General features: G+C 40.8%; 1 protein-coding gene across 9 annotated transcripts in view; it reads left to right on the top strand.

Annotated features, from left to right (window-relative positions):
• Positions 1–1578: 1578 nt before the first annotated feature.
• PPM1F (protein phosphatase, Mg2+/Mn2+ dependent 1F) overlaps positions 1579–27098 on the top strand; it is a 39129-nt gene continuing 13609 nt past the window's right edge. For 2 of the 9 annotated variants that reach the window (XM_080559873.1, XM_080559872.1), the window contains exons 1-8: positions 1579–1811; positions 10458–10591; positions 14221–14420; positions 15066–15254; positions 16127–16270; positions 17263–17356; positions 18425–18549; positions 20316–20348. In XM_080559873.1, the coding sequence (XP_080415999.1) occupies positions 1636–1811; positions 10458–10591; positions 14221–14420; positions 15066–15254; positions 16127–16270; positions 17263–17356; positions 18425–18549; positions 20316–20348 (1095 nt within the window). In that variant the 5' untranslated portion in view covers positions 1579–1635. Of the gene's footprint in view, positions 1812–10457; positions 10592–14220; positions 14421–15065; positions 15255–16126; positions 16271–17262; positions 17357–18424; positions 27072–27098 lie in introns of those variants that run through there. The other 7 variants (XM_080559870.1, XM_080559871.1, XM_080559874.1 and 4 more) reach the window with 7 other exon arrangements.

Raw genomic sequence — 27098 nt, 5'->3', positions numbered from 1 at the left:
TGGGGGAAAAAAAAACATCTTGATTCACCCAGGAAGCAAAGGGAAGAGCAATGTTTAGATGCCCATCCTGCCAACTGCTTTTGAGGAAGGCTGCTGTTGGCTTCAGCAAAGCTTTGCCTGCTTTCCTGGAACTGGTAATAGGATACAGACCACTGCAGTTTAGCACGGGAATACAAAGGGAAAGGGTGGGATAAGAATCTCCATGACAGTAATGACTTAGGAATCTCTAAAAAACCTCAGCAGTCTCTGTTGCTGAACACAGTTAACTTAGTGCCAGACCAGATGCTTCAGCCTGGCATGAGTGCTAAATACTTAGCAGTTTCAGCAGGAATTCAAAACACTCAGATCCTTCACAAAACTGACCTTCCAATCACTGAATTAAAAGCCCACTCTAAAAAAAAAAAAAAGTTTAATAATGGCTCTCTTTTTCAAAGTTGATGATTTTTTTTTGCAGGATCCCCTCTGCAGTGTCTCGTTACAAAAAGAATAAGAAAGTTTTAAAAGCACTAACTGTGCTGCTTCTTTCTTTTCACAGCTCTCTGGCAATTAAAAAAAAAAGTGGGAGGTACATTGCTTACTAGCTTTTTCAATAGAATGGTGAAGAAAGAACATGTGTCAATGCTCTGAAATAGAGATGTCAGAGAAGGAGAGAACAAGAAATTGAGGTAGTGCAAATGCTTGCAGCAATACTTCACTGAATGTGAACTAGCACTTCTGCTTAATCCCTTCCTCCTGTGAAAGTGTTCTGTTATAACCAGTGACCACTGGAGGCTGTTTTAATACCAGGTGAGAAGTCTTACTGCTCTTAATATCTGAAGTAAAAAACTGTTTCTAATTGTACCTGCTGGAAACTGCTGCTGTTTGGAAGGTTTGTCACCTGTGCACATCTGGATGTTTGAGTATCAAGGAGGGGATGGGGGATACAAAGTGTTAAAGACATTGATGCAGTGCAAGGAGGGGAGTGGGTTCTGAAGTGTGTTTTTTTTCCCAAACGAGTATCTGGGTTAATGTCTTGATAAAACACTTTGAACGTGTTTAACACAAACGAAAGTCGTGAAAAGCCCCTGTATGTCTTATGGTATTAAAAATCAGTCGGTAGATGAAGTAACAAACTACAGTTCTGTTTCAGTTGGTACGCTGTAAATACCCAAAAGGCCCCGGAAGGTGTAGGGCAGAGGTAAGGCAGTATTCCAGACCGACTTCCTTGGGGTTTTTGACGCTACTACCTTTGTGGGTTTAGGATTCGGGGCTTTCTCTCACCGTGTGCTTGGGATATTCCGGCTAGGGACGAATATGGTCCCATGGGGTTTATTGACGCTGTCTGTTCTTTGCCAGAGGTGCTCTTATGTGAGTAAGGAAGGGTCCCAGGGGATAAGTGGACGCAATTAGCAGCAGCCACTTTGAGAGACGTGTAACGGGTGCACCCCGCCTCCCCCCGCCTCAGAGCCCCGCTCTGAGCCTGGGCCCGCGCTGGGTCCTAGTGCCCCCCCCCCCCCCCCCTCCCCCGCCCCGTCCGGCCACGTGCCCGCGAGGCCCCTCCCCTCCGCGAAGCCCCGCCCCCTCCCCGCTTAAAGGAGCCGTCACGGCGCCCTTTCCCCCTCCCCCCCTCCCGCCGCCCCTCAGCGCGGCGCCGCCATGGCGCTGGGAGCGGAGGCGGCCGCGGCTCCCCTCGGCGCCTTCCTGCGGGACTTCCCCGCGCCGCTGGGCCCGGGGGAGCCGCCGCCGTGGGGCGCGGCGGGGAGCGGCGCCCTGAGCCGGGCCGAGGTGCCGGGGGCGCTGGCCGAGCTGGCGAGGAGCCTCCTGGGCGGCAGGTGAGGGCCGGGACCCGGCGGGGGGTCGGGGGCGAGGAGGCTCCGGGCCCCGGGGGGCTGCCCCCGGCCGCGGGCCCTGCGCGGCTCCTGCCCGGCGAGGTCACGGGGGAGACCCGGGGAGAGGCGGCGGGGAGCCTCGGGAGAGGGCTGGATTCGTGAGGGGTGCGGGGGGGCAGCGTTGGTGGGCTGAGTTGGCTAATTGTTAGAGCAGTGCCACGAGGTAGGGCTTGTCTGCAGTCCCAGCTACGCTCTGGTTTTATGGACGGTCAGTAGGTTTTGTTGTCGCTGAAGGTGCAGGTGATCTTCAGGTTCTTAAATTGCCTTGAAAAAAATCAAATCGCTTCTGTGCATGTCAATGCTCCAGGCATAACGTTAATTATGTCGTTCGCTACTTAATTACGCGGTGCGCCTAGACCTAAAGATGAGAAATGCGTTAAAAAGGGCATTTTTAGGTTGTAAAAGCCAAGTGATCCGTCTGTTACTTGTGCTCTGACTAAACTGCTCCCAAACAAAACACAGCTGCTGCGTTCCTAAAAGAGCCTGCACACGCGTCGTGTGCGCTGAGGTTTTGAGCTCTCTGGAGCTAGAGGGGTTCTGGGTGAGCGCTTTAAAGAACAGCGATGCCAGGCTTGAACACACACTTATATGGCAGCCCACCTGCCACGTGGACCAAGGTGGTGCTTTCCAAAGTTATTTTAGAGGAAGGCATGAAGCTGTAGAGGTACAGGATAGATTCTTCAAACTGTAGTGATTTTTAAAATAGCATTTATGAGTTACCTACCTGTAATACTGCGTTGTTCTCTGGCATGCACGTTAACAAGTTAACGCTGCTTTTGCAATGCTTTCATCTCACCTGTCACTTCTGGTGTTTACCCAGAAAGGGGCCTGCCCTGTCAGAAGCTGCATTTTTCACATACCTGCCCTGCAGCCAGTTCTGATTAGACAGCCTGCTTTGTGGGGCTTCTGAATTCCTAAGCTGGAAAAAAAAAAAAATACAAACAAAGGGGAAGGCAGCAAAAGAAAGCAACCCAGAGTAAAAATGCAAAAATCTACTTTATGCTTCTTTTCACAAACTGGACTTGGAAAACAGCAGTATGTCAGGTTAGTGTTTTTACATGTTTTCTTGGCTGCCAGTAGGCAAAACAGAATCAGCCATTTGTGCAGCTATGTGCTTGGCCATAGTACAGCATGCATGAAGTGTCAAATGTAGGCATCCCAACAGGGTTGCAGCTCAGTTCTGGACTTCTGATGCAGACAGAGCTTGTCTTACAATCGCAGAAAGGCTGCAGTGTCATCCTGGGTCAACTAAGTTCTTGCACGTGGAGGAAGAGCATGGTAGAGACCAAGGCCAAGACAGGAATGTAGTAATTTGGAAGTGCAGACCCTCTTATAATTCACGTAACTAAGAACCAAAACTGAAGTCTGTGACTGTGCGAGAAATTGCCAAATGTAAACTCAAATGCAGCTTAAGGCTAAATAAACTTTGCAGTTAATCTGACTCCCCCAAATCTTTGACAAAAAAATAGGTGAGGAAATGTAAACAAATCAGAGAAAGAAGATTGCTAAAAGTTTTAAGAAAAGAAAGAGAAAAAAAAAAAGGTGTGGTGGTGGATGCCTTAGGGGAGGCATTTAAATGTTTGTGTAAAACGTGTTGAAGATGCACAGGTGATGCCAGATTAGGAAGCAAGTTCCAAAGAGGTCACTGTAGCTTAGGTCCAGGGTTGTGCTGTTGCAGGCTATCATGGTAATATCCCTAACCCACAGATGGCAGCTCAGTGGAAAACATGCATGCTGAGATACTTCAGCGTCAATATCGCCAGGTCTCTCACACTGCAGATGCTGTTAGGTGTACCTTGCCGACTTCTTGCATTGAAGCTTGTTCTGAATTTGCTCAGTTTGAGAGTTCTGTAACACTCCAGCATTGCAGAATGTGTTTTATGTGATGATTAGCAATGATGAAGGATTTGTCTATAGATCAGTGTTACTGGGAGTTGAATTTGGTGCACAGTTCTGCTGCTTATTCCTGCATTGTCAGATACTTTGTTCACACCCGCACGGATGTGTGGAGTGTGCCTTGAGCAGCCCGAGCTAATAACGATCCGGCAATATCCTTAGCTTGTGAAACAGCATGTGGTGATGTTTAGCTCATCTTCTTGTTGCTCGGAGGCATAAAGCTTTGTGTCTTTACAAGGAGAAACATTCTTCCTCGGCCACCGATCAGGATTGCATTTGAGAAGAGAACAGGGTAAGGAATAACAGTTGTGTCCAACGACAAGTTTCTGAACGCTGTTATTCCTCTAAGGCTGCACATGACACTTGTGTGGAAGGAGTTGGATGTGTCCAACTAACCCCTTGGATGTCTTTACGAATCTAAAATGAGTTATTTTAACTACCTTCTGCAAATGTAGCTAGCGCTCCGAGACAGCCACGTTTCTTCCTCACAGGGCTTGGGTTAAATTGCCAATACAATGAAGCTTTGCAGATGCTTCTACTTCGAATAATTAATTTAAATCAGTGGAACTGCCTGCCTTGTATAGAATTAAATACTTGCATAAAACTCTGAAGAATTGGGGCAGGCTTAAGTAATCTTGCTTTGCAGAATTTTAATTAATGCACTTTTGGATAAGAGCTGTGTTTTACAACAATCTGAAAATGGATCAGCATGAGTGAAAAGTCCATTAATTATTTCCAAAACTTCAGAAATTAACCTGAAATTTTACTTTTACTGAAACAGAACACAAGGTGAAGTCAGAGCTCCAATACAGAACTTTCTTCTTTGCCTTGATAGGAGCTGAAACTTGTAAGACCATCCTGTCACATAGCCAAAGAACAATACGAAATTCCAGCAGGCTTCCTGTTTGAGGAGACTTTACTACAATAACAGTTGTGAGCTGTGGCTTCCTGTTGTGACCCCTCCCAAACGAGTGTTTCATCTTTTAGTTGCCTCAGCATCCTGTTTTGTGTCTTTGTTTTACACTGTAATGTGTGCACCCAAGGTGTTGCCCTGGTGTCTTTATTTTCAGCATTTCCCTGCTTTTAGAATAGTTAATTTTGCAATTCTGATGGTTTTTTATGTGATGCCCACATGGAGTGGGATTGGGACGGGACTTACCTTGCCTCTGATTTATCCAATCTCTTCTAAAAACTCCCTTTAGTGCTATCCTCTCTGGAAACTACTAATAACCCAGCTACCATGACCTCTGCTTGTAAAAAGTTGCCTAAAATTTTCTTCCTTACTCCTAATTTTTACCATTTAGCATATGTTACTGTAATGTACCAATACTTCTTTTTGCTAGGAACTTGTTTACAGTGTCAGTGATCTGTTTGTTTCAGGAAAGTGAATTTCATCTGCCAATGCCTCCAGACAAACTTCCTGCTTTTTGTGGGACCGGTTGTGCTTGGTGGTGGAAGGGTACATGCATCAGCCTTCGTGAAAGAGAAGGCCATTCCTGCCGGAGTTCTCGTTAGCTTATGATTAATCATGTTAGAATTGGAAGCCTTGATAAAGTTAATGCACAAGAAGAATGTAGCACTTTTGCTGTTTACTAGTTAATTTAGTCAATGATTAACAAATTGGCTCTGGTAATTTTGGGTGATGGTCAAAACCAGCTTGATTTCTGTTGCAGCTGGTTTGCCCACTGCTGCTTCAGAAGCTCCTGTCAGGCTGTATGTCGTCCTGCCAGGAAAGATGTGGAGCTCACGCTGGATGTGTGTATGCATAATAACATTTTTGGCAGTTCTGACCTGCCTCCAACAATATATAGAGGCTGGACAAACTCTTAATTTTGTGCCTAGTAAATTGGCTTTCAGAATGCAGTTCTTAATTTAAAACTGACAAGGAGATTTCCCTCTTAGAAGATACTCTTAGCAGTAATTTTGCAAAAAAGAAAATTAAAAAAAATACCTTGCCTTCAAAAAGAAAGCATGTGTATGGGGAAGTCTGCAATGCAATACAGAAAAAAACTTGAGTAAATGCTGAAGAAAAAAAAAGATCAAATCTATGATGATGAGGAAACTTTTTGGTGACTTGTGGGTGTTTAAATCAATTTATTTTGCTCTGCTTGAAAAAGTGAAATTGTCTTTCCCTTGAATTTGCATGTTTGCTCATTGCTCATGCATTTTTATTATATTTGTTTGGTTTTATTTTAATTCCATCAGTGTTCATCTACTAAAGACCTGGTGTCGTTAATGCAAGAAATGACTTCCCATTCATTTTGGGATTTTAGATGTTCTCTCGTTTACAGGAGACAAAAATTTTATACATATATATATATATCCTGATACATAATCTGGGGGAGAGAAACAAAAGCAGCAGATAAGGGAGAAAACAGTGAATACAAGCAGCTTTTGTTTATTAGGAAACTTGTGACCTGGTATTATTTCAGCATTGTGAGAGACTTGATAGAGAACTGCTAGCATCTGCAGACCTGCGTTAAAACGGCTTTGCTGATGTGGCTGCAGTGTTCTGCAAACACACACTGAGCCCACAGTGATGAGCTTTTGCTTTAGTGGCAAAGCTGTAGTGTATCTGCTTTTCTGGTGTTACAGACCCTGTGTAGCAAAAAGGAGCAAGAATAAATCTTCCCTGTGCTCCTGCTACAGCTGACTTAACTAGAAGTGTTTGTTAGCAGATACAGCATCTCTTGATCGCACAGCCTGTACATACCTCTCTCTGTATGTCTGCGTGTGTATATAGCTATATATACGTAATACCCTGAAAGGGAGAGAGAATTGTGCAGTGGTGCTGTGGCTGCACTTTAAATATCTCAAAAGAATGTCATGCAATTTTTTTTTCTTTCAAAGGTGGCGGGCGATCATCCAACGTAGGCAGCACAGTCGGTAATCTCTTATGCTTGTCCTTGTACACACAGAGACTTCCTGGCTTCGCCGTGGAAGAGTGTGTGTTAGGGAGCATGAATTATTTTCCTTCCAAGAAAAGTAAATAATTCAGCAGGCTTTGTGTAAACATTGGGTGTTTGGTAGGTTCTCCTGGGGCTTCGTACCACCCTCCACCAGGTTACACAGAGCTTGCTTCTCTGCTGGAAGTGCTTAAGAGCAGCTGTTTGGAGTCTGCCGCCTGTTGCAGTACTCCCTGCTTCCTCAAAGGTGCCGCAAGCTGTTGGCACAGCACAACAGAAAGCCTGTTGTGTTTTCAAGCCTTTGAAAGAAGCGCAGCCGTAGCTGAGGCTCTGGGTGAGATGGAGGGGCCTGACCCCTTGAAAACGCAGCTGTGTCCTGCAGGCTACTGAACGGGCTCACTTATATTTTTGGGTACTTTTGGGTAGACCTGTGCGGTATCAAGAGTTGGACTTGATGATCCTTAAGGGTCCCTTCCAACTCAGGATATTCTATGATTCTATGATTCTATGATATTGGTGGGGCAGAATGGAACTGGTTGCAACGCTCACTGCAGGTGTTCTGGGGTATTTGAAGACCCAAATAAAGTGATCTTACTAGGGTTTCTGGTTCCTGAAGAAGCCTGCGTGCGTTGTCTTTTATTTCCGAAGGACAATACGTATGGGTCAGAGACAGTTGCTCTTTTCATGTGATATAAAATAGAGAACTAAATTGTGCTGCAGTAGAAAAACAAAGTGAACGAGGAGAAAAGTAAGTTCACTTCTGTAACTCATGCCAAGCTGAGGCTATGCAAAATGTCATAATTGCTTTCTGCTTCCGTGTGTAACTTTATTTTGGCCGGAAGGTATGGATATCGAGAGAAGCTTTGCAAACCTTCACATAGGTCCTTTTAACAGTACAGTATGTGTCCAGTTGTCCAGAATCTTTCAAGGAGGAGGATGGCATATAAATTTGTGTTATTTATTAGCAGAAGCATGACTTTACTCTTTAACCTAATGCTTTTATATGTGCTCAAGTCTTTAAAACGAGGCTTATGCTTTACCATGGAGTACCTGGAGGATACGAGCTCTCTGCCCCAGCCACTGGTGTTCTGACTTAAGCCTGTGTTGAAGCTACAATGCCTCATCTCCACTGTTACAACATGTATTATTTTTCTTTTACATTTTTGCTGTGGTCAAAACACACCCTTTTTGTTAACAAAGAGCCTGTAGCAAAGAAATTCTGAGGCTGTTTACTGCTAGCCTGTGTGGGCTGAGGCTAGTTAGCATTGCATGTGTCATAGAAATGGGGCTGACATGTTTCTTCTGGGACTCTTGCAGGAGAAGGTAATTTCCTTTCCATGTAACACACCCTGCCAGCTTCCCTCTTCCTCCCAACACCGGTGTTTTCCCACTTAGGAAGCAGTTACAGTATTTCTTCTGATTCATGAAAATTAAGTTATGCTTGGCTCAGCCCATCAGCAGGGAGTCTTGGGCTTCCTGGGCTAGGGTCACGTTTTTTAAACTTTTATTTTACCTCGTGTCAGTCTGTCAGAACCAGCTGCCCACCGTTCTTGCTGGCTGCGCAACAAAATCCCAGTAAGCAGCCATTCTTCTTCCTTGTTTGCATTTGTAAAACTTTAAAGGAGGATAGGGAGGAAATGCATAGGAAGCAAAGCTGAATGAAGCATATCAGTACTGAGGAATCTTGGATTTCCTCCTTAGGAACTGGGTGGCAACTGGACAAAGTTGAAGGATGTGACCTAATAACTTGTAAACCTGTTCCTAGTTACAAGCTTCCTGTAAGTAGAGGTTTACATGGGACTCGTGAATTATGGCATTTAGCACGATGCCTCTTGTTTAAGGTTCTTGCTAGGGACCTCGTTCAGCAAACTGGGGTTTTGTAAAGCAGAAGCCTACAAAGTGACAATCAGTTCTGGTGCTGAACTGGAAACCAAGGCTAGATTTGAATTTCGTCTCCCATAGAGCAGAAGAGTTCTGTAGGTGGCTGAAGCTGTTGCTTTCTATGCATTTAAATGCATAGCTACTTCTCTTAATACTTTTGTCTCTGTTCTTGGAGCTGGAACCTGCTTTAACTAATGCTTCTGACTTACAGGAACATCATCTATGCATCTGCTCACGTTTGTGTGGCTTGTATTCTCATATTTGTTTCTTTTCCACCTATACTAGGGAAAACGGGACTTTGTTAGCCATCTCCATTTCAGACGTATTTCTTGCCTGACCTTTTAAAAGATTGTCTGTTGGTGTCATGGTGATTGTATTGCGTTGTTACTTTTAAGTAGGAAGGGAACTGACTGCTAAATGCATTAGTCTTTAAAGAAAAAAAAAGTCAAATAATGCCAATTTCTGGTTTCCTGTGATGATATGACTGCAGCTAGCGCTGAAAGGACTGCAAACACGTTGCCATCCATTTGAAGTACTGAAATGAGTCATTAAAGTAGGCCATCACCACTACCGAATGCGGAGCATAAAACACGCTTCTGTTAGCAGCCTGCTGACTAACACAATGCTTTTTGTTTGCTGCCACAGGAGGTACTCGTACATGGCTCTGAGGATATTACAAGGCCTCTCTTTCAGAAGCACAATGGTAAAATGCATTTCAGATTGTTGTCACTGGGATCTAGCGGCTCACAGTCTTCCCCTCCTCTCTTCTGTGCACACAAAACCAGTTATCTTTGTTCAGCCTTTTCAGAGACCATTTGCTTCCACCATTTCTTACTCTATAGCCTGCCAGTTTTATGCAGGAATTTTTAAATGTTTCCCTGCAAAACAGCTTGTCCTTGACTCGCTGCAGGTGCCTTAATGTGTTATTTGCTTTGGTTGCATAATTTGGTGCTTTGTGGGCATCAAACACTCCATGAACAACAGATAAAATTCTTTTTATGGATGTCCACGCTTATTCTTCATTGTGCTCATGGAAAATGTCTGGAATGTGTGTCGCATACTGTAATTGTTAGTGCCTGCCATGGGAATATAGTGCACATAAAAGACTCATTTTTCTAGCAGTCCCATTTTAAAGTTGAATGGAGCTTATTTTTTCACAGATTCAGAAGCACTGTAACAAGTATGTGTTTCGATAAAGCAGATAGCTTGTGTAAAACATTGAGTAAAAAGGAGAGTTTGTAGGTTGTGTAGTGTTACTGTCTTCTAGAAGCTCACCTGAAAGCTTCAGTTGAATATCAGGTCTTGGAGTCTCTTCGTAGCCTAGTCCCCGGTGCCAACCCTTTGCGCTTTCTTCCCAGGCGATTTCTTTGGAGAACTTTTCAGGAGAAACCGAGCGTGACGGGTTTGTGGGTTAGTACTGAGCATGACTTTTTTGTGGAGGGAAGGGAATTGCAGTCCTAAGTAAACGTTTTGGAGATGCACGTGTGCCACAGTGCAGAGATCTCTACACTGCCTGTGGTGAGACAGTTGGCTGCAAGTGAGCTGTGTTCTGTAGTGAATAGAAAGAAAACGTTGCATTCAGAGACTGGAATTGGAGGTAGCCATTCCCATCGGAGAGCTGAACGTACCATCTGTGGCTGAAGTGGGAGGCAACAGTTTGAAAACATGATTCATGTACTTCTCCGCATTCTTGAGAAAGCACTTGTCTAAGTGAAGATCACACCGAACATTTCTATGAATAAATATCAAACATATGGTTTCTTCTACAAGTTTACTAATAAAGTTGGAATTATTGATTGTGTTTAATGCTTTCTAATTCTGAGCTGAGGTCAGCAGTCATAAACAGTGAGGTTGTAGCTCAATTTAAACTAATGGTAGTTTGTCTTTTCCTTCCTTTTCTTACCAGCAGAGGTTTTTCACCACTTCTTGCAGCATCGTTGGTCCATGCTGCAGTTGATGAAGTTCTCCGAACAGACTTGACTGAATTTAAGAAGCAAAGTGTGGAAACAGAGGGAGAAGGAGATGAGGAAAGGTTCACCTGTAAGTATACTTTTTCCTTCTGTGGTTTTCCCAGAGGCTGTCTGTTGGAAGACTTCAGTGTTTTGAAATGTTTCCCAGAATATTTGGTTAGGTGTGTTGCAAACAGTAGTGAACAGAACTTGATTTGCTCTTGCTGGGTATCTGTGGAATAAAAGATAGCTGTGCAAATGTGTCACGAGCCCCAGACTGATTACGTGGGTTGGTTTTCTGGAAAGGGAAGAGCGTTTCTCTTCCCAAAAATAATTAAGGACTGAGTATGTCCACAGTGCTTCCTGAATTGAACTAGTTAAGAACTTTTCCTCAATGAACTACCACAACTTGCAACTGGAGTTGATAACCTTGTATTTTCTAAGTGCCCCATCTCCTTTGGTAGACTGACTTTAGCTAGTTATACACTGATGTTGGCATCATCGCAATTGCTATTGTGCAGCCATAGTAACACCTTAAATTCATCCATGTATTCCGTGTTGCTTTTGTCTGTTCTTGGAAACTAGAGTTTGGGCCCTCCAGAACCTGAATATCTTAAAACTAAAGGTCTTTTTCTTGGCAAGTTTCTCAAGTCTCTGTGTTTTATCAATTATTCCCTCTTCTCTCCCTGCCCTCTCCCATGAAGATGGGATTATGAAGAATTTGAATCATGTATCTTTTACCTGAGGCTTGCATTTTCTCCTATCTGACTAAATCAGGGAGAGAACAGACTGTGGTGATTGAGTACTGGGTTTGAGCCTTCTCTAACAGATGGTCATATTGCATTTACACACTGAAGTACTTAACATTAGGCTTCACTAAACCTTCAGTCCCAATGACAAGAATATAAACGGAGCAGGATGCAGCTGAAGATTAAAAAATGGAGAAGAGAGATGTCTTTGAGAACAAGTCTATCCTGTAAGGGGAAATCCTCGTCCTTACATTGCCCTAGGATGACTTCAAAGGCAGTTCAGTGTGCCACAGAGGGTGCATCTCCAAACAGAGCTCTGGTAATGGCCAGGACACAATGCTTTTGAGAAGCCTGCTTCATTATGCATTTACAAACCTGAAACGGGGTGGGAAAACACAATTAAATCCTGCTGCACCCTGAATATTTCTTCCCTTGCCTGATGTTGTAGCCTTTCTATGTCTGGAGAGATTTAGCGAGTTTCTAGCACGAGAAGAGTTGGCTTCGTATCAACTTGGCTGGGGTCTAAACAACATGCACTGTCTCTCTTCCTCCGGAGATTCCCAGGGAGAGCAGGATTGGGCTGGGGGCGGTGGGATCGCACCCTCTGCTGCCCCCCAGTGGGGCTGGACCCTCAGCATGCCTGACTGCCACCCATACGCTTGTGGGTATGTTCTGCAAGCCTTCAGAGATTCTCCTGGGTGCCTTTTGTAATCACTTTGAGGTTAGTCTTACGGGCCCAATATCTGTGCTCTGTGGTCTACATGTTGGTCTGCGAGCGATCGCCCCAACTTCAGTGCTAAGCTCACCTGGAGGAGAGGATGCTGCCTGAGATGAGGAGCGGACAAAAGAAGAGCTTTGTGCAACTAAATCGTTGCAATTGTTAGAAAATAAAAAGGTAGTGCTAGTGCAGCAGTGCTAGAGCACACCTTTGGGCAGGGGAAACTGAAGGACGTTGAAGTACTGATCTTCCATAAACAGAAGTTCTATATTGTGGTTGCAGCAACAACCATAAGGCACAGTAAGATCTTCCCTTGTCAAAAGTGATATAAAACTACCTTCTTTACTGTTCTCCTTACATCAGGGGGAATTGTGCACATTGTGACTATGTGCTTCAGTAGTGTGTCTTTTTTTTGTACTATGCAACCTATATAGGAAAATACAAAATAGCATATTGTAACCCATGTGTAATAATTCTGTAGTTTTTCAGCACAAATATTTCACAGAGCAGCTGGAAACTGGTCATCAGAGCATCTTGCATTCTGTTGAGCCTCATTATTGACTCCCATGTAATTATATTTGATGTGAACTGCAGCAGTAATACGTTATTGCACACATGAACTGGTGTGCATTTGTACAGCTAGGAAGAAAGATGTTCCTAGTGCTACAGCACACTATGGACTCTCTTCCTGCATTGCAGTAACAACTCTGGCAAAAAGCATTCTTGGAATGAAAGAGAAGTGACTATATATGAGTAAGGTATGTATGTGTACCTATATGAATACTACTGTTTGATGTGGTGCACCACAGAAAAATTTCTGGCATTAAGGTACTAAAGTCTATGTCAAATTTCACAAGCTTGGTATTTAAACAGCAGTATATGTTTGAATCTTCTGGTCAGTATTAGTATACATCTGTAAATGTCTTGACTAATAGCTGTAGACAAGGCTGTTTAGGGTACTGTCCTATTGAATTATATTTGTATATGGGATGACTTAATATTTACAAGTTTTTATGCCAGCTCGTGTCTGTATATTGAGCAAATCAAAAGTAATTTTGGATAACGTTTAGTGACTGCTAATCAAAGATCTGTGCTTAAACTTAAGCTTGCAATTCTCCAGGCCCAGAGATGCATCTGAAGATGGCCATCCAGCATTGCTGAGGAAAAGAAATGCTTGAGAGCTAGGAGTTATAAAATAAATTCTGAGGAAGCTTTAATGCTAGCAGTGTTAGTAGGAGTAAGGATAAAACAGAAATAGAAAAGATAGTTCATGCACTGCAGTTCTTCAGGAAATGCTTTAGTGGCCAGCATATTATTTTTGCTGTATAGGTGATTTTTTCAATGTTTTTTGGAGTTAGTTGATTTAGCATTGAGGCAGGGTTCATAAATAACAGAACTTCAAATTATTATCTGTTCTGAGAGATGCTACATTGCAAAGCTAGATACAATGCCAAAAACCAAATCATTCAGTCTGATGAAGAATAAGTTTGGATTAATTGATCTTTGGGACCTATCCAGAAAAGGATTTGAGTGTCTGGCTGGAGCTTTTCACACTATGCTCAGTAGGTCTTTATGGTTCTGCTCTGTCATGACAAAGCAGGAAAGTTGCAGAGGTGTTCTTCTGTCTTTCTGTTCTTCTACAGCCCTGTGTGTTTAAAAAGATACGGACAACAGATTAAAATTTGATTCTGTTCTGTCCAACTAAGAGTTGAGCTATTGACCTCAATAAAATATTCTCAGACTTCCTTGATGCTTCAGTGGAAGTGGTTCAATAGGACATAACCTGACCCAAAGCCTGGCTAATATTTTTTCAACCCTTGTGTCGAAGAGAACAGCAATCTGTTACTGAGTTGGAATTTCTGCCCACTTGATCTTTTTTTTTTTCGTAGGGATGTACTCCTACCACTATACCTTGTGCATTTTACTTACATAATAATCACATTTATGTCTAGCTTGCCAGACTGATTTTTGGATCCATGTTATGATTGTTTTTTGATGTAGTTACCTATTTGATGAGCCTCTTTTTGAAAGACAACCAGTAAGTACAAGAAGCTTTTCTTGTCCTTAATGGTACCCTGTTCTCCATTATTGCCACTTTCTTTCCACATGATTCTCAGGAGCCTATTTTAATTCTTGCAGCGCTTGTAAAGGCAGAGTGGTGGATATGGGTATGCAGCTGTAAGGAGAAAAACTTGAAGGAAAGATGGGGTAAATGATGAAACACAACTTACTGTTTTGTCTTTGTTCTGTCAGTGCTGGATGGAGAGTCACTGCAACGCTGCTTCTTTAACAAGCTTCGGGATGTCTGCTTTGAATGGCAGAAGCAGTTGCCACCGCTGAGACCACTGAAGCGGTTCCTGCTTGTTTCCATCCATGCCATCCGTAACATTCGACGGAAAATGGAGGACCGACATGTTTTGCTCCCAGAGTTCAATCAGCTCTTTGGTTTATCAGTAAGTCTGGACAAAACTGGGGAGGTCAATTTGTTAGCTTTTCAATGTTCCTATAAACAGAGTGATCTAGTGATGGATGATCTGGGAAATGGTAAGAATTTGTAGCCACAACATGTGTATCATGTCTGCTGAAGTAAGTGCTTACTAGCCCCATTTGCTAGGGGCTAACTAATGCCCTGAAAAAGAAAGATCTTGGGACTGGGTTTCATGTTATAAGTGATGTAGAGAGATGGGAAGTTACCTATTGCTATGTTGCTGGAGTTGTAATGTTCTTGTGACTCGGGTAACTTTAGGTAGTTTTAACTAAAAATAAAAAAAAAAAGACTGGGAACAGAACAGCAGTTGAACAAGGACAAGTGACAATGAATGAAGTGGCAGTGGAACTACATAACTAACTGCCTGCTGTTTCAATTCCAAAATATTCAAGGATATTAAATGACAAGCAACAAAGAAAAGTAATGCCCCTGTAAATTACCCGTTTTATCCATTTAGCACATGGGTAAACTGATTTAAATTGCCTTTACCTATGCAACATCATATGGAAGAAAGCCCAGAATAGAGAATCTTTGCTTACTTGCTGGTACTGCTTTAGGAACTATTTTATTTTTAACACTTGTATTTCTTCTCCCTCCCTCCCCACAAAAGGATGACATCGATCGCGCTTACTTTGCGGTATTTGATGGACATGGTGGAGTGGATGCTGCCAATTATTCAGCAACCCATTTACATGTAAATGTTGGGCTACATGAAGAGATTGTTAAGAATCCAGCAAAGGCCTTGAAATGCTCTTTCCAGAAGACAGATGAAATGTTTCTTTTCAAAGCCAAAAGAGAGGTGAGTGGGTAGAGATTAATTCCGTTGTATTTAAATAACAGCAAGAACTGTTGGACAACACGGTATTACCCAGAAAATTCTGGCAGTATAGCTTCTTTGAATTGCTGACTTCTTTATGAAATTATGCTACATGAAAAGGTTTTATTTTGATCAAATTATTTCTTTCTTTGAGGAAAACCAAAATGACAGTGCTTGGAAGTTTGAGATGAGTGATTGAAAAGAAGTGTTATGTGGTTTAAGTGATCCTGACATACCAATTATTTGAGAGAACACTGCTGCCTCTTTGCCGGAATTAGTCTCTAGGTGTTCTGTTGTCCTACTCCCTACCTCCAAATGAGGTTTCTGTTTTTCTGATGCTGTGGTCACCATCTTCTTCCTCTTTCTTCATATCTTTAATGTGTGTAGCAAGTGGTAGCAAGATGAAAATGTATTCTATAGTTATAAAAATGATCTAGAACAGACTCTTCAGTTCTTCAGTGTTATCTGTCTGCTTTGAATCAAGTTGGTATGATGAATGTTCTTTCTTCAAATCTGTACAATGGAAGGATGGTTTATAGTAACAGTAATTGTAACAGTATTGTAACAGTGCTTGTAATGTGAACTCTTCTGTTATCTTTTGTTTAGCAGTAACTGATCAGTCTGGGAACTAAGAGCAGAGAGGGAAGAACGTAACAGTCGGTATCAGCTATCTGTATGCTAGAATAAATAGTTTATTTCAGATCTGTCTGATATCATGTACCTTTTTCAGGTACTTGAGTTATGATCACAGGTCTACTGCACTGCATTTCAGTTTAATTAAGCTTAAGTTTGTAATTTTGCCAACAAGCAGAGCTTGTTGAGTATTCACCTAACACGCCTGCTTTCTTCTGCAGAGGCTGCGGAGTGGTACAACAGGTGTATCTGCATTGATTGTAGGGAACAAGCTACACATAGCATGGCTGGGGGACTCGCAGGTAATGCTTGTCCAGCAAGGAAATGCCGTGACATTAATGGAACCTCACAAACCAGAGAGAGAAGTAAGTCTTTTTGTGTGTTTGCTGTCAGAATCTCTCTTGAAACCTTTTGGAATTGAGCCTGCTCAAATGTTTTGTGCTTTATATACTTCTGTGTAGTGTGGTAGGATTTACAGAATGACTTTTTTTTTTTCCATCCACTCCTGTGTTTTGAAAAGCTGTTTCCTACAAAGTACTAATGGTACTGGCAGGCTTGACTTCAGTTCCTACTCAGACTGTCTTTTCAAAATTTATAGTAATTAGAAAACTTTCACAGGATTTTTTTGTGAATGTGTAACTGCCTGTTACAAATGGACTTTGAGATTAATAGCTATTTAAAATGTTAACATAACTAGCACGTAAGGCTTCCGTAATATGCTATACTGTCATCCAAAAGCTAATGATAATCTGCTAGCCTAACCAGTTTGAAGTATATTGAAGTTCCTATAAATTTTAAATAGCCAGGAATTTTATTACACAAAATTTGGTGGGGATCCTGTGAGTTTAGATAGCATTGGGTGACCATCTGCCTTCATAGCATGAATATCTGTAGTAACTGAAGTAGTTAAAGTAGTATCAATGCAAACACAACATTTAATTGTGACATAGCCTAGCTGTCTTGTCTTTTATTCTAAATGTGTATATTTACCCAGCTGTATGGGATAGAAGAAAGTGACAGGAAGGGTACTCTTTCATATGGTACACGATGATACAGAAACTTAATATTTATGATTTTTTTTTTCTGGACAAGCTGTGACATGTTTGGGAAGTAGGTGGATTGTTTCCAATAATTGGAATAAGTTAATTAATTAAGTAATTAATAAATAATTGTATTAAGTGCATGTTTCTGAAGTAGATTCTGATATGTATTTATTTGCTCTATTCATGCTATAAATACAGAAGCTAAGGCAGTGCTTGGTTTTGGGTTTTGTCTTTTTTACTTGAATAAATAACAATAAGGTCAGTAAACCACAAGTAGACTCTCAGTATAAAATTTGTATTCTACTGTTTTTCAGGATGAGAGAGCACGTATTGAGGCTCTGGGTGGCTGTGTAACCTATATGGACTGCTGGCGGGTTAATGGTACTTTAGCTGTCTCCAGAGCAATTGGTAAGATTAAACCATCAGAATTAGTACAGTTCAGGTTAAATTTGATCAAAATGCATCATCTGAGACTGTATGACTATAAATAACACTTTGCTTGGCATCAATCAAACAGTAAACCACTCTTACCATCTCTCTTGCATGCTAGCCTTGACAGTTCAAATTTTATACTTCTAAGGCTTTTGCTCCTTGGAATGTCTCTGACACTGTGTTGTTCTCCAGTAGCTTAACAAACTTGGAGAATTTCACATGTAAAAGTGGAGAAAGTAGGAAAAATAAATAAATAAATAAATAAAGTTCATCTAGCTTTCTTTATATTTGTGTGTAAATGTCTGTTGTGGTTTTTTGGTCCACTTTATCTTTCTCCTGACTGCAGCTCTTAAATCAGATTACCACATCCTCCTTCAAATAGCATATATCCATCAATGTAGGGCACTTCAATTGTAGTATTCCAGAATCTTATTAAACGAGGTTGCTTTGCTACTCACAAGATACGGCAAAAAGAGAACAGACCTTGGACAAGTACAGTAGATAACTGTAATATATGACTAGAAGCAAATCAGTATAAATTTGTATAATATTATTTGGATCAATAGCAACCCATATTTGATTACTGTGTCTACGAAACTGATGAACTAAGCACAACAAACAGATTCTTGTGGCAATTTGCTGTATATCTGGATAGCTAAGAAATATCTTATTTTCATAGCATTCTGGATGGAAGAGCTGTGCAAGAAGTGCGCTTGTAAAATGAAGACCTGAGTATCTCCTTCCATAAATATATTTCAAAGAGAATAAACTTTGAAAGAATTTCCTTTGTTTCCCTGCAAAATTAGGAAGACGTGAATTAGAGTAACTCTTTAGAAATTACTGGATTTAGGTAGGCCCCAAGAGTTCTCAAAGGAAACAAAACCCTTCTATGCTTATTATTCCATAGCTTTTTACTACTCTGGTCCTGCATCAGGTATCTCTGGAATATGATCCATCTGTCCTTTAGGATGGTGAAAGCAGGTGTGGATGAAGAACCATTTACATTTGAAGTAACAAAGTCTTTGTTTTGATTGTTTGTCTTAGGTGATGTGTGTCAGAAACCCTACATCTCTGGCGATGCAGATGGAGATTCATTTGAGCTGACTGGTTCTGAAGATTACTTGCTCCTAGCCTGTGATGGATTCTTTGATGCTATCAAGCCATATGAGGTTGTAGACTTGGTCCTAGATCATTTAATGCAAACCAAAGGAGTGGGTCTCAAAGCGGCAGAAAGACTGGTGGCTGCTGCAAAGGAAAACGGATCCAATGACAACATCACTGTTTTAGTGGTGTTCTTGAGGGATCCACAGGACATCTTGGCAGACTGTCTCAGAGACACTAAGAGCCTTGGGGCTGGTGATGATGCTCAGGGCTCACCTTTTAATTTCCTCAGCTGTGAGGCGGCAGCCACACAGTGACAAAATCCACAACGTTCAAAAAAGTTCTGTTAAGGAACTGCTTTCCACTGAAGAAGCCTCTAATACAATAGGCAAAACGTGTCAGGAAGAAATGACAAATGGACAAACATTTAACAAAAAGTCAAGACTCCTTTTACTGAGTTCCCATTTGTCTTTTCCTTCTCTTCCCCTCCCTTCAAAAACCACTGAGCAGACATGGAGATTGATACAGCTATTTTGTCTCTGGGAGCAGAATTGTAAAGTGTGTCCCAGGGCTGCTGGTCATTTCCCTCTGCCCTGGAGGTGATAAGAAACATATATATATATATAAGCTAGTGGGTGAGAATACCCATTTGTGAATTTTGAGTGAAAGTTTGAATTAGTGCTTAAGAAGAATGCTATATGTTATATTTAATTGTGATGTTACTTTGGGAATTGGGAGGAGGGAAGCTGTCACTATCAAAGAAAAGCTTGTTACTGTGTGTGTGGTCTGTAGGAATGGGCTTGGTGCGTGAGAGAACTAGGTGACCAGAAGTAGCACACCATTGTGCTGTGTAAGTTACTTCTGTTTTGTACCAAAGATGATATTAAGAGAATGATGTGGCCTCTTTCTTCAGAGACATTTAATTTTGTCTGTATGGAGAGGGGAAAATAAAACTGAATGCTCCAGAGAAAGAGCAAGAAAGCTAACTAGAAATATCCCAAGCAAGAATGGTAGAAAATCATACGCTTTCTGGGATGCTCTGGTTTATAAACTGGAATCCAACATTTAACTGCACTGGATTATTTCTCTCTAACAAACACACTTTTTTTGCTATATAGCTTATTTGCTATCTGGCAACCTGAAAAGAAAGGACTGTTTTATAATAGAGAGATCCTTACAGTGTGTATGCTCTAGCAGTTAAATATGCTCTATTTCTGCCACTCTTTTGTGTGTGTGTGCGTACTATAACAAATGAGAATTTTAATTTTAATTGTTTATTTGTTTACTGAACTTTATGGATGGAGCAATTTTTTGCAGTGTTACTTTATTTTATTGTGGTTTTTATTTAAAGTAGAAGTTTAAAGTGGGTGTATCTTTATTACATGGTTTTAAAAACTGACTACCCTCAAGTGCCTTAAATATTTCACCCAAGGATTGCTGGCTTCCTGTCGTACTCTGGTGAGCCAGCTTATCGTGATTTTAAAATGTGACTTTTCTATTTCGTTAATATTAATGCGTAATGCACTTAACTCTTTCACTTCTGTGAATGATTTTAGTGGGAACTAGTTTTCAAGAAAACATCTTGTTCATTGTTGCCAAGTTGGGTGGCTTATAGTAAAAGCCTCACAGTGCTTACTGTAATTTGCCCCTGCCACATGCAAGAAGCCCTAGCAAGTTGATCATAAAGTAACAATCTGATTTATCACAACTTTCATTTAAAAATAAATACACTTCCAACCTTCACAAGAAAATTTAATAACACAAACTAGAAACATTTTAGTAATCGTTTTTGATTAATATATGGTTGATTTGACCATATTTTGTAAATTTTCAGGGTCTAAACTTTCTAAGGAGATGTGAATCTAAGGTAAGGATGAAAGAGTCTTAATGAATGTGTATTTTGTTTTGCAACTGTTAGATCCATTACATGCTAGAGCCCCTGGTTGTGTTTTATCCTGCTTTGCTAGCCTGGCTAGCAGAACTCAACAAGATCTGAAGGCTCAATGGCAAATGTGTTAGTAATTTCTGCATCTAAACAAGAAATGTTTTACATCTGGCAGCAAGATTGTATGCCTAATTTAGAAGCACATGGCATTGCAATATGTCAGTCCTGTTGATCAAAATGTGTTGAAATGTAGCGTTGCTTAGGGAGGTAGAAGAGTTGAGACAACTAAACAAAGGCAAGAACAGCAGTGTGCTTATGTCCATACTGTCTCTGAACCGTCAGCTGGTGTGGGCAGTGCAGTTACCCGGGTGACTTGAGCCTTTTGCCAGATTATTGTTGGTGATCTTACAGTGTAATGCAGCGTCCCTTCTGTGAGCTACCATCTCATTGCATAGCAACCCAGACAATGACTTTGTTGTTTTGCTGAACAACAGTTGCTTTTCCACTGAGAAGGTTGTAACCACTTTTCCATCCTATGTTTTACTGTCCTATACTACGTGGTGAAAGCCTTCTGTGAGGGTAACCTGGTAGGGTAGGTGTTCATTTTTGCAGTGAACCTACTTCAGTTAAAGAAGCCTTCAGTCCTGCATAATAATCCCTTTGGATTAATCTCCCATTACTATGATTTCTAACCCAGATATTCAGTCGTGCTAAATTCTGATGACCACTAGTGCCTCTTGGTGTCTTGGAAATAGAGTTCTCATTGTTAGTATAGTAAGATTCATACAGAATTGTTTGATTTCACAGCTATCTGAGGTTTATCAGGAGAGGGGGAAGCTATTGTATTCATGAAGGGAGGTATGTAATGTCAGTAAGTTCATAGTATAGTTTAGTTTCTGAAATTTGCCAAGTTTCCTGAAGTATGGAAGGAATTGAACAAGTCAAATTCTTTGTAATGAGCCTTTTATTTTAATCTCTTTGGGCAGATTTGCAATACAGAAGAAACAGTCTTTCAGTGTGGGTTTACAGCCATGTGAGAATGTCCTATCAAATTTGGAATTATTTTTTTTAATGGGAGAAAAGTAAAATACACCTTTACAAAGCTGTCTGTGGTAATCATAATCTTAAGCTTAGAATGCAGAATTTCTCCTCTAAAGCACAGAAGTTGTTTTCGTTCTGAATAACCAAGTACATCATTTCTTTGATCCTTGTGAGCAGGAATAACCTTTGCAAATTAGTACAGATTTCAGAAGGGGTAGAAAGTATTTCTCCAATTTTCAGTGACTTCTTACTAGCTTTAAAAAGACTGGTCAGATCTGTAGGAGATGTAACCAGGGTGAAAATAGCAGTTTGTATTTTACCAGTGGAATAAATAAGTCTTAGCATGTCATCTGCAGTAAAATTTGATTTAATATACTATTTGGGGGGGAGAATTGCTTTTGGAGATGTCTTATCTGTTCTTGACAGTCTGATTAAAAACTATGGAAATTTTTTTATAACTGAAAAAATATTTCAAAGTTTTGACTTGTAAATCAGTAAGGAAGGTATGAGAAAGGACACAACTATAGATTTTGGAAGAGAGCTTTCAAAATGTTATTGAAAATCACAATGGATGGTCTTACCCTCCTTGGGTTGGCATGAAAGCTCCAATATTTGTTTCACTTGTGACATTATCATCACTTTTAGTAGCTAGCAGCTATAATGCATAATACTGTTAAAAGAAGCCTCACTAGTATGGGTGGTGAGGAGACGGGTAAGAGCTCTAGCAGAAGATTATGAAGTTGAACTAAATATTCCGAAATATGGAATGGTGCTATGTTTAGTATTTTAGTTTATTAATTTGCAGTACTAATCTGCTACGTTAGCTTTTTTTATCGTTCCTCTTAAAATTTCCTGGATTTCAGGTGTTGGGTGTTGTTTTCTTCTGTTGTTCTCTCTCCCTTGGGTTTCAGCAGCATGTAGTTGTGGTGAGAGAATGATCTCATCTCTCCAGGCCTTCCCAGCATCATCTACAGTATATTAAGACTTGCCTACCAGTGTTCAATTGACTAATTTGCCTGTCTCCTTGTTGTCTTTCTAATGGGCATGAGCCTTCATCAAAACCAATGCTTGAGCCTAGTCAAAATCTATGAAGCTGCAGAAGTTAGCTGAAGGATTCAAGACAAACGTTCAATGAAAAAGTATTTTCATATTTTACTAGACTTCAGTTAGATGTCTGTTGCTGTATTTTAGCACTCAGCACCAGAAAAATTACCTTTTAAAGGAGCCTGCATTTTTGAAACATAGCATTGTTAAATTCTCACATTGTGCTTGATTGAAAACCAGCTTTAGTCATGCTGCTTAGCGGGTATACAACATCTCTTGTGGTTCTGGGTAATTCATACTTCTACCTTTCTTTCCTTCCTTGCCCCACCCTCTCCTGCAAAGAAATATGCCTAAGACAGTAAAGTCTTCTGGGTGTGACATAGATGAGATTACAGTTCTACAAATTAATTTTGTATGTTTTTTTTTTCTAATACAGAGGATAGAAAGGCAGGAAAAATTTTAGAACAGAGGGAGATTAAGCAAAATCCACCCTCTAAGTGATGGAGGAGTGAAAGAGAGAGACAGGAGTGCATTTAAGTATTATTAATGCCTATTTTAAAAAGGAAGTGGGCTGGAAAATAGAGCTACAAATGTCAGTTCTTTAGAGTGAAATACCAGTGCTTGAAAGAATTAGAAACACACCCATTAAAAAGGCAACACTCAGATGCGGTAACTCTGTCTTCAAACAGCCAGGGAAGAAATCACAATAAAAGCATCCTAGGTGACTTACGCTGACCCCTCGGCACTGTCTTGGATGTTAATGGATTTTTTTAAAACGTCTTTACGTGTAAGGGAGTGCTAAGAGGGAGCATTCGGTATATGCAGTCACTGGTCACTATGCAACTGCTGCCATGAGTAAATGCCATGAAGTGTGTTAATGAATTGGTGCTGCTGGTAAGCTCTCACGAGATGAGTAATTGGGCACAGAGTAGTTACATCAGAGCTGGCAGTTGAATAGTGTTAATCACAGTGATGACTTTAATAGCATTTAATAGACACTTATCTGAATTCAAAGTCAGATGAGATACTGCTCTTTTTAAAAGCATTTCCAGTGCTATTAGCTTTCTGTCACGAAAAGCCACTAAAATTTCAATTTTTTTGTTGGATGTTGGGAAAAGTGCTTCTCTTGCTTTCTGTATTCTGGAGATAAGTTGGCTGTCTGCATTGGAGAGCCCATTCTCAGTTGATAGATTAAAGCAGCTGTTTGGGGTTGAAACTTCCCTTCTAGCAGTCCTTTAAAAACAAGCAAAAATGTGCTTCCAGAACAAGTGGCTGAGGAGCATATGTGTTTCTAAAGGGTGTTGCACAAAAAGCTGTAGCTTTAAGGAAACAGCAAATGCCCTCAATATGTAAAGGAGAGAATCAGTTAATTGAGGTGCTTAAAGCCTAAATTAAGATTGCAGCTCCACTCTTTGTATGATTACTTGGGTTCTCGTGGACACAGACACTTAATGCATAGCACCAGCTGTGGTATATTTCTGTTCTTAAGAGTATTGAAGTAGCAAGCAAATGCTTTAGGGAGAAGGTGGGGGGAATGTTAGCCACAACAGAGCAGATTGCAGATGATTCATATGTAATTTATCTCTAGTTAAGCCTGAATTAAATTTCCCTACTTAGTTCTGTTACTGTCCGTTTTACAACTGGGCCTGTGCTGTCAGACAAAATCCTACTGGGAGGTAATGGTCTGTTCCCCGTTTTTGAGGAGCAAACAACTGATGGCTGGAATGTCTTTCAGGAAAGGTTGGAGAGGGAGAAAAAAGTTTTCAAATGAGTGCAAAACTTCCTAATCTATGCAAAGTTGCGTGTTCTCTCTAAAGGCATGTGTAGCATGGCTGCAGTTGTGCTGGAAAGGCACTGATTTTCTGCCAAGCCCGTCATAACCTTTAAAACTGACAGCACCAAAGCCACGAGGCTGGTCCTCCCTGCTTTCCTGAATCCTGCCACTAAAACAGCCGGCCCTGCTGAGTATTTGTTTTGTAGTGGTGACAGCTCTAAGAGCTAAGCCTGTCACTTTCTGCATACGTTTTGTTTGGTTTTAATATATTTAATGGATTTCACTTTAGATAAAGTTATTTTGATTGATTTCAGTCATCTCAGCTGAAAAGTAATCAAATGGAGGGAGACAGGAGGGAGCGAATCTGCACACATATCTGTCACAGACACTTCTTAAAATACCCTAAAATAAGCCGATAGGCTCTTGTCATAACCTTATCTCTCCAAATAGAACAGGAAGCCAAAACCTTTCGAGAGAAAAATCACTTAAACCTTAATTTTGGTGTGACCCACCAGAGCCCGAGCAGGCATGAGCCCTCCCTGCAAGCTGTTCAGTGCTGCCAGTTAATGTGTTTTCCAAGCTGTGCATGCTGCTGCTGGTGCACACAAAAATAAACAAAAGACAGCTGTGTTGGCAGCACAGAAATTTAGCAAGACACAGCTTTTGTCAAATAGAAGAGGACAAAATCAATAGGGAAAGAAATGTTTTCAAGCTTCTTGGAATGCAAACAATGGAATAAAAAAATGCATCCTAGAAGAGTTGGCAGTGTGCTGTCAGTTTAAAACCACTGTTTTAAGCAAATAAATTTGGCTGCTTTGTAATGTTTGCTCTATTTTGTTAACAAACTCCTCTCAGTCAGGGTTTCATGTCTTGTTGATATGTGCTTTTTAGTCTGAAGAGAGAAGATACATTCAGCTCCTTAGAAAGTTAAATTTATGTGGGTTTTGTGACTACTCTAGTTGAAAGAAAATTCTGTAATCATACTCTAAGCTATTAACCTGATTACTAATTCCCAGGAGATATTCATGTATCAAGCACTGAACTTACAAATGACTAAGTGGTTCTGGATATCCATGCACAAGAACATCAGTCTTTACTAATCTAGTCGATCACTTCTTGGTTTGTTATCATTTGTGTGGCAGTACATTTGGCACATGAAGGGTTTGTCACCTCGGCAGGTGGACCTGGAGGGTTTGATGATCACTCCCTGAAGGAAGTACTTATCCTTTTATCTAAGGAATGATTATACCTTTTGGATATCTAAGGCTAAAGAGATAATAGCTAGGAAACTGGGGAGATCTTAGAGGGACCTTCTCAGGACAATTAGATACTGTGGCTTCTCTTTCTCATGTTGCCCTTTCTAACTTTGTTAAAAGGCATTCTGCTTAATACTGGATGATTAATACTACTGTCGTTTTTTTTTCTTCAGTGTGTTTGAAGGAATGTCGGGTTTAATAATAGCCAGATGTTAGTTTTGTTGAGGGTTAAAACTTTACACCTTTTTTTTTTGCCAGTATAGCATTTCTTACTTCCTCTTCTTAAAGTCAGTCTTGCTCTCTCTCCTCATTCTCTTCCCAATTTTCTTTTTCTTCTACTTTTTATGGCCTTTTACACTGTCAGCCTCCTTCTGCTACCCCTGCCCCCACAAAAAAATCACTGCTTAAACAGTAAACCCTGTTGGCTGTTAAGTCAGTTTAGTTGCCTCTGTATAATTCTAATTTCATCTGTGTTCATAGTGAAGCAGTCTGATCTTTGGAGGCCTGCAACACCAGGAGTGTAGAAAGTACCAGGTCAGCTAGGAAGATAAAAGACTAGAGCAACTGTTCTATTATTGGCATAGCCAAGTATTGGATGGTTAAGAAGAAAATCCTGTTACTTGCATGCTATTACATAGGAGTACTTGAGCTTTTTTCAGGTAAGAGTAGCTCTCACTGTGGATACAGGACTCGAGAAGTATTCTTGTCTCTATTTTCTTGTTCCTGCAGACTGTCTGTGGTTTCAAACATTTGCACTGTTTGCTGGGGGGGAGTGGGTGGGAGGGGGGAAGCTTTCTAAGTTTCTTCAGTGCTTCATTTCTCTCTCTTTCCTGCGCTAGTTGACTGAACAGACAGGCTGCAGCATACCGCGTGGCTAACCAGCCTCTCAGCCAGTGTACCTCTTCAGTGTCTGCTCTATATAACAACTTCAGTCCTTTGCTTGTTTAGTGGTAAGTTAGACTTCTGTAACTACTCCTGCTGACATAAAAATGTGTCCTTATCAGTATTAAAATAGTCTAAGAGCAGAACTGTTGCTTTAGGCACATTTCTTGCCACTGTGTTGGCTAATGAACCTTGAATAAAAGTAAGAATGGCCAGTGACTTTGAAGTAGGAGCTGTTAGCCAAGTGTTGTAGAACTGTAGTCTTTATTTATTTTGTATGTTAATCTGCACTTGTGACTCTGAGCAGAAAAGCTGTAACACAGCAGGTTTTATAAGCTGTGGCTTAACCAGTTTCTAGTATCTTAAAACTCTTTATTTAAACTGACTGGTTCTGCTCACAGCTCAGAAACCTGTTGTCATTGATCATTACATGCTATGCATATTGTATGTTCATTTATATGGATTGTTCTAATAGTGCTTGTGTGTATTATCCTACATTACCATATTATATATATATATGTATGTCTGTATTGCATGAGGTTTAATTTTTTTTGTATTGTCACTTTTGTATTCACACGGTGCCTCATGTATCTATTTGCATATTGCAAGAAATTGTTTCAAAGCAGTGATTGGAAACAAGTGGGGATAAGAATTCTTCACTGTAGGATCTGATGTTTCCGAAGTATTAATAAAGCATAGTGATTTGAAGTGTTGTTTGTTTCTTTTCTTCAATGT

The sequence above is a fragment of the Anser brachyrhynchus genome, assembly GCF_964034855.1.
Source record: "Anser brachyrhynchus genome assembly, chromosome: 17".
In the NCBI taxonomy this organism is placed as follows: domain Eukaryota; kingdom Metazoa; phylum Chordata; class Aves; order Anseriformes; family Anatidae; genus Anser; species Anser brachyrhynchus.
The sequence above is the reverse complement of the archived record's forward strand: the minus strand, read 5'-3'. Positions and strand labels throughout refer to the sequence as shown.